The following is an 18,513-nucleotide window of genomic DNA, read 5'->3' on the forward strand; positions in this document are numbered from 1 at the left end:
TTGATAATTTGTGTGAGATTGAGGGCATCAAGCTTAGATTGTAGGATGGCTGGGGTGTTAAGCATGTTCCAGTTTAGGTCGCCTAGCAGCACGAGCTCTGAAGATCGATGGGGGGCAATCAGTTCACATATGGTGTCCAGAGCACAGCTGTACTCTTTCTGGGACTCACCCACAAACAGGGCCAAGCCTGGCCTGTTGAAGAGTGATAGACTCCATCCTAGCTGGAGGGGTGCTCTCATCTTATCAACTAACATAGATAGGGCTCAAACTCCACAATGAAATAGAGTGCAGGCCAGGCAGCAGGCTGTTAGCCTGCCTGCCAGCTTAGCGGAGTCTGCCACTAGCACGGTCAGTGTAGTCAGCTCAGCTATCCCCATTGAGACCTTGTCTGTGCCTCGACCAAGGTTGGGCAACACTAAACATGGCGGTGTTCACCTTAGCAATCTCACTAGAATTAAGACCTCCTCCATTCCTGCCCTTGTTGAAAGAGATCGTGATACCTCACATCTCAAAATAGGGCTACTTAATGTTAGATCCCTCACTTCCAAAGCAGTTATAGTCAATGAACTAATCACTGATCATAATCTTGATGTGATTGGCCTGACTGAAACATGGCTTAAGCCTGATGAATTTACTGTGTTACATGAGGCCTCACCTCCTGGTTACACTTGTGACCATATCCCCTGCGCATCCCGCAAAGGCAGAGGTGTTGCTAACATTTACGATATTAAATTTCAATTTTCACAAAAAAATATGTTTTCGTCATTTGAGCTTCTAGTCATATAATCTATGCAGCCTACTCAATCACTTTTTATAGCTACTGTTTACAGGCCTCCTGGGCCATATACAGCATTCCTCACTGAGTTCCCTGAATTCCTATCAGACCTTGTAGTCATAGCAGATAACATTCACATTTTTGGTGACTTTAATATTCACATGGAAAAGTCCACAGACCCACTCCAAAAGGCTTTCGGAGCCATCATCGACTCAGTGTGTTTTGTCCAACATGTCTCTGGACATACTCACTGCCACAGTCATACTCTGGACCTAGTTTTGTCCCATGGAATAAATGTTGTGGATCTTAATGTTTTTCCTCATAATCCTGGACTATCGGACGACCATTTTATTACGTTTGCAATCGCAACAAATAATCTGCTCAGACCCCAACCAAGGAGCATCAAAAGTCATGCTATAAATTCACAGACAACACAAAGATTCCTTGATGCCCTTCCAGACTCCCTCTGCCTAACCAAGGAATGTCAGAGGACAAAAATGAGTTAACCACCTAACTGAGGAACTCAATTTAACCTTGCGCAATACCCTAGATGCATTTGCACCCCTAAAAACTAAAAACACCCTGGTATACAGAAAATACCCGAGCTCTGAAGCAAGCTTCCAGAAAATTGGAACGGAAATGGCGCCACACCAAACTGGAAATCTTCTGACTAGCTTGGAAAGACAGTACGCGTAGTATCGAAGAGCTCTCACTGCTGCTCGATCATCCTATTTGTCCAATTTAATTGAGGAAAGAACAATCCAAAATGTCTTTTTGATTCTGTCGCAAAGCTAACTAAAAAGCAGCATTCCCCAAGAGAGGATGGCTTTCACTTCAGCAGTAATAAATGTATGAACTTTGAAGAAAAGATCATGATTATTAGAAAGCAAATTACGGACTCCTCTTTAAATCTGCGTATTCCTTCAAAGTTAAGGTGTCCTAAGTCTGCACAACTCTGCCAGGACCTAGGATCAAGGGAGACACTCTGTTTTAATACTATATCTCTTGACACAATGATGAAAATAATCATGGCCTCTAAACCTTCAAGCTGCATACTGGACCCTATTCCAACTAAACTACTGAAAGAGCTGCTTCCTGTGCTTGGCCCTCCTATGTTGAACATAATAAATGGCTCTCTATTCACCAGATGTGTACCAAACTCACTAAAAGTGGCAGTAATAAAGCCTCTCTTGAAAAAGCCAAACCTTGACCCAGAAAATATAAAAAACTATCGGCCTATATCGAATCTCTCATTCCTCTCAAACATTTTAGAAAAAGCTGTTGCACAGCAACTCACTGCCTTCCTGAAGACAAACAATGTATACGAAATGCTTCAGTCTGGTTTTAGACCCCATCATAGCACTGAGACTGCAATTGTAACCTGTTGTGACTCGGGGGCAGTATTTTCATTTTTGGAAAAAAAATGTTCCCGTAGTAAACGGGATATTTTGTCAGGACAAGATGCAAGAATATGCATATAATTTACCGCTTAGGATAGAAACCACTCTAACGTTTCCAAAACAGTAAAAATATTGTCTGTGAGTATAACAGAACTGATGTTGCAGGCGAAAGCCTGAGAAAAATCGAATCCGGAAGTGCTCCATGTTTTGAAAGCGCTGCGTTCCAATGAGTCCCTATTGAGCAGTGAATGGGCTATCAACCAGATTATGCTTTCTACGTATTCCCCAAGGTGTCTACAGCATTGTGACATAGTTTTACGCATTTTGTTTTACGCAATAGCCGTAGGCGGCTACATTGCGCAAGTGGTCACCTGGTGCCCCCAGAGAGATTCTCGCGTAAAATACAGAGGTAGCCATTACTCCAATCGGTCCTACTGAAAAACTAATTGTCCCGATGGATATATTATCGAATAGATATTTGAAAAACACCTTTAGGATTGATTATAAACAACGTTTGCCGTGTTTCTGTCGATATTATGGAGCTAATTTGGAATATTTTTCGCCATTTTCGTGACTGCAATTTCCGCGCGATTTCTCAGCCAAACGTGAAAAACAAACTGAGCTATTTCGCCTACAAAAATAATATTTTGGGAAAAAAGGAACATTTGCTATCTAACTGGGAGTCTCGTGAGTGAAAAATCTGAAGCTCATCAAAGGTAAACGATTTAATTTGATTGCTTTTCTGATTTCCGTGACCAAGTTACCTACTGCTAGCTGGACAAAATGCTATGCTAGGCTATCGATAAACTTACACAAATGCTTGTCTAGCTTTGGCTGTAAAGCATATTTTGAAAATCTGAGATGACAGGGTGATTAACAAAAGGCTAAGCTGTGTCTCAATATATTTAATTTGTGATTTTCATGAATAGGATTATTTTCTAGGGATATTTATGTCCTTGCGTTATGCTAATTAGTGTCAGGCGATGATTACGCTCCCGCATGCGGGATGGGGAGTCAGTAGAGGTTTTAAGGTGGTAAATTACCTTTAATGGTGTCAGACCGAGGCTCTGCATCTGTCCTCGTGCTCCTAGACCTTAGTGCTGCTTTTGATACCATCGTTCACCACATTCTTTTGGAAAGATTGGAACCCCAAATTGGTCTACACGGACAAGTTCTGGCTCTTATCTGTCGGAAAAATATCAGTTTGTCTCTGTGAATGGTTTGTTCTCTGACAAATCGACTGTAAATGTCGGTGTTCCTCAAGGTTCCGTTTTAGGACCACTATATTGTTTTCACTATATATTTTACCTCTTGGGGATGTCATTCGAAAACATAATGTTAACTTTCATTGATATGCGGATGACACACAGCTGTACATTTCAATGAAACATGGTGAAGCCCCAAAATTGCCCTCGCTGGAAGCCTGTGTTTCAGACATTTGGAAGTGGATGGCTGCAAACATTCTACTTTTAAACTCGGACAAAACAGAGATGCTTGTTTTAGGTCCCAAGATAAAAAGAGATCTTCTGTTGAATCTGACAATTAATCTTGATGGCTGTACAGTCCTCTCAAATAAAACTGTGAAGGACCTTGGCATAACTCTGGACACTGATCTCTCTTTTGACGAACATATCAATACTGTTTCAAGGACAGCTTTTTCCATCTATGTAACATTGCAAAAAATCAGACGTTTTCTGTCCAAACATTATGCAGAAAAATTAATCCATGCTTTTGTCACTTCTAGGTTAGACTACTGCAATGCTCTACTCTCTGGCTACCCGGATAAAGCACTACATAATCTTCAGTTAGTGCTAAATACGGCTGCTAAAATCCTGACTAGAACCAAATAATTTGATCATATTACTCCAGTGCTAGCCTCCCTACACTGGCTTCCTGTTAAGGCAAGGGCTGATTTCAAGGTTTTACTGCTAACCTACAAAGCATTACATGGGCTTGCTCCTATCTGTCTTTCCGATTTGGTCCTGCAGTACATACCTACACGTACTCTACGGACACAAGACGCAGGCCTCCTAATTGTCCCTAGAATTTCTAAGCAAACTGCTGGAGGCAGGGCTTTCTCCTATAGAGCTCTATTTCTATGGAATGGTCTGCCTACCCATGTGAGAGACGCAGACTCGGTCTCAACCTTCTAAGTCTTTATTGAAGATCTCTTCAGTGGGTCCTATGATTGAGTGTTGTCTGGACCAGGAGTGTGAAGGTGAACGGCAAGGCACTGGAGCAACGAACCGCCCTTGCTGTCTCTGCCTGGCCAGTTCCCCTCTCTCCACTGGGATTCTCTGCCTCTAACCCTATTACAGGGGCTGAGTCACTGGCTAACTTGTGCTCTTCCATGCCGTCCCTAGGAGGGGTGCGTCACTTGAGTGGGTTGAGTCACTGATGTGGTCCTCCTATCTGGGTTGGTGCCCCCCCCCTTGGGTTGTGCCGTGGCGGAGATCTTTGTGGGCTATACTCGGCCTTGTCTCAGGATGGTAAGTTGGTGGTTGAAGATATCCCTCTAGTGGTGTGGGGGCTGTGCTTTGGCAAAGTGGTTGGGGTTATACCCTGCATGTTTGGCCCTGTCTGGGGGTATCATCGGATTGGGCCACAGTGTGTCCTGACCCCTCCTGTCTCAGCCTCCAGCATTTATGCTGCAGTAGTTTGTGTCGGGGGGCTAGGGTCAGTCTGTTATATCTGGAGTATTTTTCCTGTCTTATCCGGTGCCCTGTGTGAATTTAAGTATGATCTCTCTAATTCTCTCTTTCTTGCTTTCTCTTTTTCGGAGGACCTGAGTCCTAGGACCATGCCTCAGGACTACCTGGCATGATGACTCCTTGTTGTCCCCAGTCCACCTGGCCGTGCTGCTGCTCCAGTTTCAACTGTTCTGCCTGCAGCTATGGAACCCTGACTTGTTCACTGTGTGTTCACTATTATTTGACCATGCTGGACATTTATGAACATTTGAACATCTTGGCCATGTTCTGTTATAATCTCCACCTGGCACAGCCTGAAGAGGACTGGCCACCCCTCATAGCCTGGTTCCTCTCTAAGTTTCTTCCTAGGTTTTGGCTTTCTAGGGAGTTTTTCCTAGCCATCGTGCTTCTACACATGCTTGCTGTTTGATGTTTTAGGCCGGGTATCTGTACAGCACTTTGATCTATAATGGATGGATGGTCTGGGTAGTCCGGATGGTCTGGGTAGTTTGGATGGTCTGGGTAGTCTGGATAGTCTGGATGGTCTGGGTAGTCTGGATGGTCTGGGTAGTCTGGATAGTCCTGGTGGTCTGGGTTGTCTGGATGGTCCAGGTGGTCTGGATGTTCCTGTTGGTCTGGATGGTCCTGTTGGTCTGGATGGTCTGGGTGGTCTGGGTAGTCTGGATGGTCTGAGTAGTCTGGATGGTCTGGGTGGTCTGGGTAGTCTGGATGGTCTGGGTAGTCTGGATGGTCTGGGTTGTCTGGATGGTCCAGGTGGTCTGGATGGTCCTGTTGGTCTGGATGGTCCTGTTGGTCTGGATGGTCCTGTTGGTCTGGGTGGTCTGGATGGTCTGAGTAGTCTGGATGGTCTGGGTAGTCTGGATGGTCCAGATAGATTCTCTACAGATTACTTTCTATCAAACTTTGTTTGGATAGTGGATTGTCTGGATGGTTCTTGTTCCCCTGTGGTTGGAAGGTAGGGTTGGCTCGTGAGAGACAAATTCTCGGAGAATATTATGAAAATAAATGTTTAGATTAATTTTAGCCTTAAGCTGAAAACACCCAAACTTGACAGACTCCATCCTAACAGATCCACAGGAGATCTGACAATAGTTTCTATCGCTTTCCTTTTTCCATGATGGTACATGAAGGATCTACATAATATCCCCCTCTTTTCCCATGTTTCCTTATCAGCAGTCCAAACCAGACACTGCCAAGTCTACTGCGCCATCTATTGGTGGGATGGTATAATGATATACTACAAACCAACAGCTTTACTATACCACATGGTGGTGCAGAAGACACACCAATATCTGGTTTGATCATGCAGTATATTCATAACTACAGTATATCTCAGTGGTTCATAGATCAGAGTGTGTATGAACGAAGACCTCACTATTATTTAGATCATTGTGTCTGACATGAGACAGACTTCCAAAAGACATCAGGTAAATATGTAAAACATACTGGCCACAGTAATGTGTTGGTCCAACTATTCTGATGTTATCTGAAATAGCCTGGACCGACAATATAATGGGCAGACAGGCTAACTGTCACACTGTTACAACAGTTACAACCTTTAAGTGGTTGAGATATTGTACTCATATAGGCCACTTCTGGATATGGAATATGGCAGGAGTTCTGGAATATGGCAGGAGTTCTGGAATATGGCAGGAGTTTTATTAGTGATCTGAATCAAATGTGTCATTATGACGGTACAAAAAAAAACATGTATTTTTTTCTCTTTGTATTATCTTTTACCAGATCTCATGTGTTCTATTCTCCTACATTCTATTCACATTTCCACAAACTTCAAAGCTTTTCCTTTCAAATAGTATCAAGAAAATGCATATCCTTGCTTCAGGTCCTGAGCTACAGGCATTTAGATTTGGCTATGTCATTTTAGGTGAAAATGCTTAACTGACTTGCCTAGTTAAAAAAATATGAAAACAGACGTAAATAGCCATACATGCAGAAACTGAATGGGTTAATGGGTTAAAGAAATTGATTTGATCCTAAACAGAAGTTGAGAACCATGACATCTAGCTCCTTACATGCTCAATTCCTCCTAGGTAGACTTCAAAGGGAGACCTTTTTCTCTCCATGCACTCAGACAGCAGAGCGAACCTCGGAACATGGGGCAGATAGTACGCATTGTGACAACTACAGGGGAGAGCATATCCACAAACCGCGCACTCCAGATTGCAGTAGTAAGTAGGTTCTAGGTTCTTCAGTGCAACACCGGGTTGTTCTCTGCTGAAAAACAAAATTTCCCCAAGACAATGTGTAATGGCATTATGACATTGCTGCTTGGGCAAATATATAAATACATTTCTTTTAAGCAGATGCAAATCGGCTTCAAGGCTGATTTGTCTCAATCAAGACACTGAATACAGTCACTGGAAATGTATTTGGGCAGAATTCTCTGTTTTTTCCCGGATAGAAAATAGGTTTCTGCTTCAGAACAATAAACCCAGTTAAGTCTGAGCACTGTGGTGACTGAGGAGACTGCTTGCCCGAAGTGCATGGAGAGGATGGATTCACTGTCTGTTCCGAATTGACGGAGAGAGCCTAGCCTACTGCATTGACAAAAAGGTAAGGTGCATTTTTAATGTCTTTATAGTAATGCATGTAGCTTATTCATACACAGTTTGCAACAAATATTGCAAGGATATTTTTACTCAAAATGTATTTATGAGCATAAGCATTCAAACTCAGAATACTTTAGTGTTTCTGCTTATTATACCATGAACGTTATGATTGACAGTAATGCCGGGATACATATGAAATGCCATGTGGTTATCATTTTTAATGATATTATGACTCTATATCTACAAAGTGTTTGTCTGTGTATCCTCCACAGCTGATGGCACTAATGGCATCCTCCTTTCCCAAAACATTCCGAAGGGGATTCCATGGCCATTCATCCTAAATAAAGTCTGAGAGCAGAGAGCAACCATGAAAACACCAAGATCATTCCTGTTCATTTTCCTCCTATATCATGTGAGTTCTTTAATATAAACTAAACTGTTTTTTCTCGGGTATGAGGAATAGCCTACAGTCACAAATTTCATTATTTTGTTAATTTAATGCAATCTTTTCAAAGATAGTTTAGGATCTGATTAGTATGATTTATCTGCTAAATAAATCAACTGTCAAAACACTTTGCAAGACATGGCAAATACATGCAAAAAGATATTCATGCAGGTGACATTAAATAGGAGTTAAGTTTCAAATCAGTACATTATTTTAAAGCATACTTGACAATGTTTTTACACACCACCTCCAAAACAAAATAAAAAAGTATCTATTCAATATATTCATATAGAGAAATAAAGACTGGCCCCACTGTGACTGTGCTATAGAGAAATAAAGACTGGCCCCACTGTGACTGTGCTATAGAGAAATAAAGACTGGCCCCACTGTGACTGTGCTATAGAGAAATAAAGACTGGCCCCACTATGACTGTGCTATAGAGAAATAAAGACTGGCCCCACTGTGACTGCTATAGGGAAATAAAGACTGGCCCCACTGTGACTGTGCTATAGAGAAATAAAGACTGGCCCCACTGTGACTGTGCTATAGAGAAATAAACTGTGACTATAGGGAAATGGCCCCACTATGACTGTGCTATAGAGAAATAAAGACTGGCCCCACTGTGACTGCTATAGAGAAATAAAGATTTGCCCCACTGTGACTGTAGAGAAATAAAGACTATGACTGAGAAATAAAGACTGGCCCCACTGTGACTGCTATAGAGAAATAAAGACTGGCCCCACTGTGACTGTGCTATAGAGAAATAAAGACTGGCCCCACTGTGACTGCTATAGAGAAATAACACATTCAGGATGAGTATAGGCTATACAGTAGAAGTATATTTAATACAATTACAATTATAACTGTCATTATTTATAAATTGTTGGAATTAATCTGTGTCGATAAAGTTGAATTTCATATAGCAGACCAATGGGGACAGGCATGGTCCACATGAACATATATAGCAGAGCTATGGGGACAGGCATGGTCCACATGAACATATATAGCAGAGCTATGGGGACAGGCATGGTCCACATGAACATATATAGCAGAGCTATGGGGACAGGCATGGTCTACATTAACATATATAGCAGAGCTATGGGAACAGGCATGGTCTACATTAACATATATAGCAGAGCTATGGGGACAGGCATGGTCCACATGAACATATATAGCAGAGCTATGGGGACAGGCATGGTCCACATGAACATATATAGCAGAGCTATGGGGACAGGCATGGTCCACTTGAACATATATAGCAGAGCTATGGGGACAGGCATGGTCTACATGAACATATATAGCAGAGCTATGGGGACAGGCATGGTCCACTTGAACATATATAGCAGAGCTATGGGGACAGGCATGGTCTACATTAACATATATAGCAGAGCTATGGGGACAGGCATGGTCCACATGAACATATATAGCAGAGCTATGGGGACAGGCATGGTCCACATGAACATATATAGCAGAGCTATGGGGACAGGCATGGTCTACATGAACATATATAGCAGAGCTATGGGGACAGGCATGGTCCACATGAACATATATAGCAGAGCTATGGGGACAGGCATGGTCCACATGAACATATATAGCAGAGCTATGGGGACAGGCATGGTCTACATGAACATATATAGCAGAGCTATGGGGACAGGCATGGTCCACATGAACATATATAGCAGAGCTATGGGGACAGGCATGGTCACATGAACATATATAGCAGAGCTATGGGGACAGGCATGGTCCACATGAACATATATAGCAGAGCTATGGGGACAGGCATGGTCTACATGAACATATATAGCAGAGCTATGGGAACAGGCATGGTCCACATGAACATATATAGCAGAGCTATGGGGACAGGCATGGTCCACAAACAACACCATTATATCCAGAGCTATTGGGACAGGCATGGTCTACATGAACATATATAGCAGAGCTATGGGAACAGGCATGGTCCACATGAACATATATAGCATGTGGGAATCATGCGGGAATCATTTTAGAAAGAGAGGGTCCAGATTGTCTAGCCTGGCTGATTTATAGGGGTCCAGATTTTGACGCTCTTTAAGAACATCCGCTATCTGTATTTGGGTGAAGGAGAGATGGGGAGGCTTGGGCAAGTTGATGTGGGGGGGGGGGCAGAGCTGTTGACGGGGGTAGGGGTAGCCAGGTGGAAAGCATGGCCAGCCGTAGAAAAATATTTATTGAAATTCTCGATTATCGGTGGTGACAGTGTTATCGAGCCTCAGTGGAGTGGGCAGCTGGGAGGATGAGCTCTTATTCTCCATCGACTTAGCAGTGTCCCAGAACGTTTTGGAGTTTGTGCTACAGGATACAAATGTCTGTTTAAAAAAGCTAGCATTTGCTTTCCTAACCAAGTCCTAAAGCAATGGGACACCATCAATCGTTCTCAGATTATTACCAATCCCACAAGGTATAATTTTTAACATCCAGAAAAGGCTACTCTTATTGATGTTATCCTCACAAACAATCCTAACAGGTATCAGTCTGGTGTTTTCTGGAATGACCTTGATCACTGTTTTTACAGCCTGTGTTCGTAATGGCTGCTCAGTGAAACGACCTGTCCTGACTTGTCATAGACGCTGGCTAAAAAACTTTACTGAGCAAGCCTTCCTTCATGAACTGGCTTCTATAAGATGGTATAGAATCAGCTTGATCCCCTCTGTCGAAGACGCTTGGACCTTTTTTTTTTTTTTTTTCAGTGGTATTGTTAACACACCCCCATAAAGAAAATGAGAATTAAAAACAGGTTCAGCCCCTGGTTCGACCGTGATCTTGCAGAGTTACTCCTCCTCCTCACAGCTGCCCCTAGAAGTTGATGATGTGGTTGTTACTGACAAGAAGCACATGGCTGAAATCTTTAATCGCCACTTCATTAAATCAGGATTCCATGCCTCCTTGCCCATCCAACATTTCCTCCTCTCGCACCCATTCTAATGCTACTGTCCCTGATGCTTCTCTCTCTTTTTCCTGTGCACTGCTACAAAGATTCTCCCTGCAGACAGTCAGACAGTCACAGACAGTCACTGAGTACGAGGTGATTAAGGAGCTCCTGAAACTTGAAACCCTTTCTTCTTTAAGGTTGCTGCCCATATCATCGCCAAGCCTATCTCCAACCTTTTAACCGATCTCTCCTTTCTGGGGAGGTTCCCATTGCTTGGAAGGCAGTCACGGTTCGTCCTTTATTTAAAGGGGAGATCAAGCTGATCCTAATTGTTATAGGCCTATTTCTATTTTTCCCTGTTTATCAAAAGTGTTGGAAAAACTTGCCAATAATCAGCTGACTGGCTTTCTTGATGTCTATAGTATTCTCTCTGGTATGCAATCTGGTTTCTGCTCAGGTTATGGATGCATCACTGCAACCTTAAAGGTCCTTAATGATGTCACCATTGCCCTTGATTCTAAGCAATGTTGTGCTGCTATTTTTATTGACTTGGCCAAAGCTTCAGATACGGTACGCCATTCCATTCTTGTGGGCCGGCTAAGGAGTATTGGTGTCTCTGAGGGACCTTTGGCCTGGTTTGCAAACTACCCCTCTCAAAGAGTGCAATGTTTAAAGTCCGAACATCTGCTGTCTCAGCTACTGCCTGTCACCAAGGGAGTACACCAAGGCTCAACCCTAGGCACCACACTCTTCTCAATGTACATATGTACGGTGCATTCAGAAAGTATTCAGACCCCTTGACTTTTTCCACATTTTATTACGTTACAGCCTTATTCTAAAATGGATTAAAAAAACAAACATTTCCCTCGTCAATCTACACCCATAATGACAAAGCAAAAACAGATCTTTAGACATTTTTGCAAATGTATATAAATAAAATGAAATCACATTTTCATAAGAATTCAGATCCTTTACTCAGTACTTTGTTAAAGCACCTTTGGCAGATATTTAAGCCTGGAGTCTTCTTGGGTATGATGCTACGAGCATGGCACACCTGTATTTGGGGGGTTTTTCCCATTCTTCTCTGCAGATCCTCTCAAGCTCTGTTAGGTTGGATGGGGAGCATTGCTGCACAGCTATTTTCAGTTTTCAGGCCTCTCCAAAGATGTTCGATCTGGATCTGGCTAGGCCACTCAAAGACATTCAAAGACTTGTCCCGAAGCCACTCCTGCATTGTTTGGCTGTGTGCTTCGGGTTGTTATCCTGTTGGAAGGGGAATCTTCGTCCCAGCCTGAGGTCCTGAGCACTCTCAAATCAAATTGAATCAAAATGTATTGGTCACATACACACGGTTAGCAAATGTTATTGCAAGTGTAGCGAAATGCTTGTGCTTCTAGTTTCGACAGTGCAGCAATATCTAACAAGTAATCTAACAATTCCACAACAACTACCTAATACACACAAATCTAAGTAAAGGAATGGAATAAGAATATATAAATATATGGATGAACAATGACAGCGCGGCATAGGCAAGATGGTATAAAATACAGTATATACATATGAGATGAGTAATGCAAGATATGCAAACATTTTAAAGTGGCATTATGAAAGTGACTAGTGATCAATTCATTAAATTGGCCAATGATTTCAAGTCTGTATGTAGGCAGCAGCCTCTCTGTGTTAGTGATGGCTGTCTAACGGCCTTGAGATAGAAGCTGTTTTTCAGTCTCTCAGTCCCAGCTTGGATGCACCTGTACTGACCTCGCCTTCTGGTAGCGGGGTGAACAGGCAGTGGCTCGGGTGGTTGTTGTCCTTGATGATCTTTTTGGCCTTCCTGTGACATTGGGTGCTGTAGGTGTCCTGGAGGGCAGGTAGTTTACCCCCAATGATGCGTTGTGCAGACCGCACCACCCTTTGGAGAGTTAGTTTGTCTGGAAGCAAGATCTCGGTGTCCATGACGTGGCTGGTGTTCCTTTTGTAGTCCGTGATTGTCTGTAGACCACATATGTCTTGTGTTGAATTACGGCTCCACTTTGTCTCTATACTGACATTTTGCTTCTTTGATTGCCTTGCGAAGTAAATACCTACACTGTTTGTATTCAACCATACAGTATTCCCAGTCACCTTTCCATGGTTAAATGAGGTGGTTCGTGCTTTCAGTTTTGTGCAAATGCTGCCATCTATCCACGGTTTCTAGTTAGGGTAGGTTTTAATGGTCACAGTAGTGACAATATCTCCTATACACGTCCTTATAAACTCACTCACCGAATCAGCGTATTCGTCAATGTTGTTGTTTGACGCAATACGAAACATATCCCAGTCCACGTGATGGAAGCAGTCTTGGAGCTTTGGAATCAGATTTGTCGGACCAGCGTTGAACAGACCTGTGCAATTGGGTACTGGACTTCCTGACGGGCCGCCCCCAGGTGGTGAGGGTAGGTAACAACATCTCCACCCCGCTGATCCTCAACACTGGGGCCCCACAAGGGTGCGTTCTGAGCCCTCTCCTGTACTCCCTGTTCACCCACGACTGCGTGGCCACGCACGCCTCCAACTCATTCATCAAGTTTGCAACGACACTACAGTGGTAGGCTTGATTACCAACAACGACGAGACGGCCTACAGGGAGGAGGTGAGGGCCCTCGGAGTGTGGTGTCAAGAAAATAACCTCACACTCAACGTCAACAAAACTAGGGAGATGATTGTGGACTTCAGGAAACAGCAGAGGGAACACCCCCCTATCCACATCGATGGGACAGTAGTGGAGAGGGTAGTAAGTTTTAAGTTCCTCGGAGTACACATCACAGGCAAACTGAATTGGTCCACCCACACAGACAGCATTGTGAAGAAGGCACAGCAGTGCCTCTTCAACCTCAGGAGGCTGAAGAAATTCGGCTTGCTACCAAAAGCACTCACAAACTTCTACAGATGCACAATCGAGAGCATCCTGGCGGGCTGTATCACCTGTAGTACGGCAACTGCTCCAACGGTAAGGCTCTCCAGAGGGTAGTGAGGTCTGCACAACACATCATTGGGGGCAAAGTACCTGCCCTCCAGGACACCTACACCACCCGATGTCACAGGAAGGCCATAAAGATCATCAAGGACAACAACCACCCGAGCCACTGCCTGTTCACCCCGCTATCACCCAGAAGGCGAGGTCAGTACAGGTGCATCAAAGCTGGGACCGAGAGACTGAAAAACAGCTTCTATCTCAAGTCCATCAGACTGTTAAACAGCCACCACTAACATTGAGTGGCTGCTGCCAACACACTGACTCAACTCCAGCCACTTTAATAATGGGAATTGATGTAAAATATATCACTAGCCACTTTAAACAATGCTACTTAATATAATGTTTACATACCTTACATTATTCAACTCATATGTATACGTATATACTGTGCTCTATATTATCTACTGCATCTTTATGTAATACATGTATCACTAGCCACTTTAAACTATGCCACTTTGTTTACATACCTTACATTACTCATCTCATATGTTTATACTGTACTTGATACCATCTACTGCATCTTGCCTATGCCGCTCTGTACCATCACTCATTCATATATCTTTATGTACATATTCTTTATACCTTTACACTTGTGTGTATAAGGTGGTAGTTTTGGAATTGTTAGTTAGATTACTCGTTGGTTATTACTGCATTGTCGGAACTAGAAGCACAAGCATTTCGCTACACTCGCATTAACATCTGCTAACCATGTGTATGTGACAAATACATTTGATTTGATTTTTGATTTGTTTTTCATTTGATTTACGTCAATATTATTCTCTGAGGCAACCCGGAACATATCCCAGCCTGCGTGATCAAAACAACCTTGAACCGTGGATTCCGATTGGTCAGACCAAAGTTGAATAGTCCTTAGCACGGCTACTTCCTGTTTGAGATTCTGCCGATAGGAAGGGAGGAGCAAAATGGGAGGTGTGTTCAGATATGCTGAAAGGAGGGGGGGGAGGACCTTGTATGCATTGAGGATGTTAGAGTAGCAGTGATCCAGTGGTTTTCCAGCACGAGTGCTTCAGTTGATATGTTGATAGAATTTCAGTAGCCTTGTTCTCAAATTTGCCTTGTTAAAATCCCCAGCTACAATAAATGCAGCCTCAGGATACATGGTTTCCAGTTTGCATAAAGTCCAGTGAAGTTCCTTGAGGGCCATCGTGGTATCAGCTTGAGGGGGGATATACATGGCTGTGACAATAACCAAAGATAATTCTCTTGGAATATAATACGGTCGGATTTTGATTGTGAGGAATTCTTGGTCAGGTGAGCAGAAGGACTTGAGTTCCTGTATGTTGTTACAATTACACCACGAGTCATTAATCATGAAACATATACCCCCGGCCTTCTTCTTCCCGGAGAGATGTTTATTCCTATCTAGGTGGCTGTACAGACTCCGACAGCAAATACATACCGAGAGAGCCATGTTTCTGTGAAACAGAGTATTTTACAACCCCTGATGTCTCTCTGGAAAGCAACCCTTGCCCTGATTTCATCAACCTTGTTATCTAGAGACTGGACATTAGTGAGTAATATACTCGGAAGCGGTGGGTGGTGTACAAGCCTCTGAAGTCTGACCAGAAGACCGCTCTGTCTTCCTCTTCTCCCTGGCAACGTTGTTTTGGGTCAGCCTCTGGAATCAGTTCAAATGCCCTGGGTGGTTCGGACAATTTAATGAATATATATATATATTCATTAAATAAACACAGATGTATTAGGGATGATTTAAACATACATTTAAAAAGACTTCATGTGGCTTTATGTTCTGGGTCCATACATACAGGACATGTTAAGAGGTCAAAAATGCTAGAATGAAGAGCGAAACCGGAATGAGGAGTCCACTTTCCCTCTTTTCAAGTTATGGTCCGAATATCTCCTTCTCTTCCTAAATATGAAAAGATGTTACAACCTGCTAAATCTTGATTTGTCTAAATAACACAGGAACTACTGCTCATTTTATCCTACATGTCCCATTCAGCCGCATTCAGCCCATTCAATTGTTTCACGAGAGATTACTCATAACGTAGTTTCGCATAGCCACACCTCCAAACCACGTTGTTGTCACTTATAGTGGGTCTCTATTTTCATTATTTGAAATTGAATATTATTTTGCACATACAGATGTAGGATCTTAATTTGAGACAGTTTGCTACAGCAGGAACATAATTATGCAGCCACAGAATGTGAATTATTATGTGAATTATAGTTAAGGGACATTTTTGTAAGGGTTGATACATTTTTTGTTAGGGCAAATCAAGTCTGAAATTTCAAAGTGGAAATGACAAACTTTTGAATCTTTTTAAAAACTCAAATACACTATGTTTGCATTTCCTGCTCTTCAGGAAAATTCTCAGCAACAAAAGAGTGATCAAATTAAGATCCTACATCTGTATGCATCCAGTTACTATGCTGTCTGGAATAATATGGCACAGTTCATGTCCTCTAACCTTTCCCTCTGTGTCTTTTTCTTTGTTTCTCTGTAGGTGTGGTGCAGGAAAGCCAAACAGCAGTTCCAAACAGCAGCAGAGACAGAGCTGATAGAATGGGGGGAGGGGGACCATGAGGAGGAGTTCTCCCCCAGCGGAGCCGGGGCCAATCCCAGAGTTCTCAAGCCCCTGAGGTTGTTCGCTAGGGGTGTCCCTGGAGCCCCCGGGGCCGTCGGGACCCCCAGCCTTAAACGCAACCCCATCAGGGACATGACATACCTAGAGAGCATGGAGGACTTCTGGGATTGGTTATCCAACCGGACAGATGTTCAGGCCAGCCAGGCCAGAACCAAGCGACGACCCATCATCAAGACAGGCAAGTTTAAGAAGATGTTTGGCTGGGGAGACTTCCATTCCAACATTAAGACTGTCAAACTCAACCTGCTGATCACCGGGAAGATCGTGGACCACGGTAACGGAACGTTCAGCGTTTACTTCCGCCATAACTCCACTGGCCTGGGGAACGTGTCGGTGAGTCTGGTGCCGCCGTCTAAAGTGGTGGATTTTGAGATATCTCAGCATTCCACACTGGAGACCAAAGACTCTAAAGCTTTCAACTGTCGTATCGAGTATGAGAAGACGGACCGCAACAAGAAGACGGCTCTGTGCAGCTTCGACTCCTCCAAGGTGTGTTACCAGGAACAGACACAGAGCCACGTCTCCTGGCTCTGCTCTAAGCCCTTTAAAGTCATCTGCATCTACATCGCCTTCTACAGCGTGGACTACAAACTGGCGCAGAAAGTTTGCCCGGACTACAACTACCATAGTGACACTCCCTACTCTTCCACTGGCTGAAGGTCTGCCGGACTACAACTACCATAAGGACACTCCCTACTCCTCCACTGGCTGAAGGTCTGCCCGGACTACAACTACCATAATGACACTCCCTACTCCTCTACTGGCTGAAGGTCTGCGAGACTACAGTGACCATAATGACACTCCCTACTCTTCCACTGACTGAAGGTCTGCCCTGGTCTACAGCTACCATAATGACACTCCCTACTCATCCACTGGCTGAAGGTCTGCCGGACTACAACTACCATAATGGCACTCCCTACTCCTCCACTGGCTGAAGGTCTGCCCGGACTACCATAATGGCACTCCCTACTCCTCCACTGGCTGAAGGTCTGCCCGGACTACAACTACCATAGTGACACTCCCTACTCTTCCACTGGCTGAAGGTCTGCCGGACTACAACTACCATAAGGACACTCCCTACTCCTCCACTGGCAGAAGGTCTGCCCGGACTACAACTACCATAATGACACTCCCTACTCCTCTACTGGCTGAAGGTCTGCGAGACGACAGCGACCATAATGACACTCCCTACTCTTCAACTGACTGAAGGTCTGCCCTGGTCTACAGCTACCATAATGACACTCCCTACTCATCCACTGGCTGAAGGTCTGCCGGACTACAACTACCATAATGACACTCCCTACTCCTCCACTGGCTGATCCCGTCTGTAGCATGTACCTGGATCTCCCTGAGAGTTAGTTTGACCAAGTATGACCAACCCTGTTTGACTTTTGATAAGAAAAAGTTTATAACCAACCCTGCTTCTGTTCCGGTTGACCGTTGGCCCCGACCGTTCTGTTAGTTTGACCACAATATGGCCTACCATTCTCTTCGTTTGAATACAATATGACCAACCCTGGCCAAACGTTCTGTTAGTTTGACCACAATATGACCAACCCTGGCCAACCGTTCTGTTAGTTTATCCACAATATGACCAACCCTAGTCGACCGTTCTGTTAGTTTGACCACAATATGACCAACCCTGGTTCGATTGGCCAAGCCAATCCTTCTGTTCCTCCTCCTCATCACCACAATGTGTTCTTAGTAAATCCCAGTCCATTAGAACAGTCCAGGTGTGTGATAATGGGGTAGACCATAGACTCTCACTACTACATGACACCCTGCAGATCTGTACAATGTCAATGTCAAATCACTTCTCAAATCACATTTTAATCACATATACAGTTGAAGTTTACATACACCTTAGCCAAATACATTTAAACTCAGGTTTTTACAATTCCTGACATTTACTCCTAGTAAAAATTCCCCGTCTTAGGTCAGTTAGGATCACCACTTTATTTTAAGAATGTGAAATGTCAGAATAATAGTAGAGTGATTTATTTCAGCTTTCATTTATTTCATCACATTCCAGTGGGTCAGAAGTTTACATACACTCAA

At 43.6% G+C, this 18,513-nt stretch overlaps 1 protein-coding gene across 1 annotated transcript; it reads left to right on the plus strand.

The window, feature by feature from the left end:
- Positions 1-7,823: 7,823 nt before the first annotated feature.
- Positions 7,824-17,349, plus strand: LOC135547030 (neurexophilin-2-like). Its single transcript, XM_064975596.1, has 2 exons — positions 7,824-7,868; positions 16,315-17,349. The coding sequence occupies exons 1-2, from the start codon at positions 7,824-7,826 to the stop codon at positions 17,110-17,112; spliced, it is 843 nt and encodes a 280-aa protein (XP_064831668.1). The 3' UTR covers positions 17,113-17,349.
- Positions 17,350-18,513: the final 1,164 nt, after the last annotated feature.

The sequence above is a fragment of the Oncorhynchus masou genome, chromosome 10 (genome assembly GCF_036934945.1).
Source record: "Oncorhynchus masou masou isolate Uvic2021 chromosome 10, UVic_Omas_1.1, whole genome shotgun sequence".
Classification (NCBI taxonomy): domain Eukaryota; kingdom Metazoa; phylum Chordata; class Actinopteri; order Salmoniformes; family Salmonidae; genus Oncorhynchus; species Oncorhynchus masou.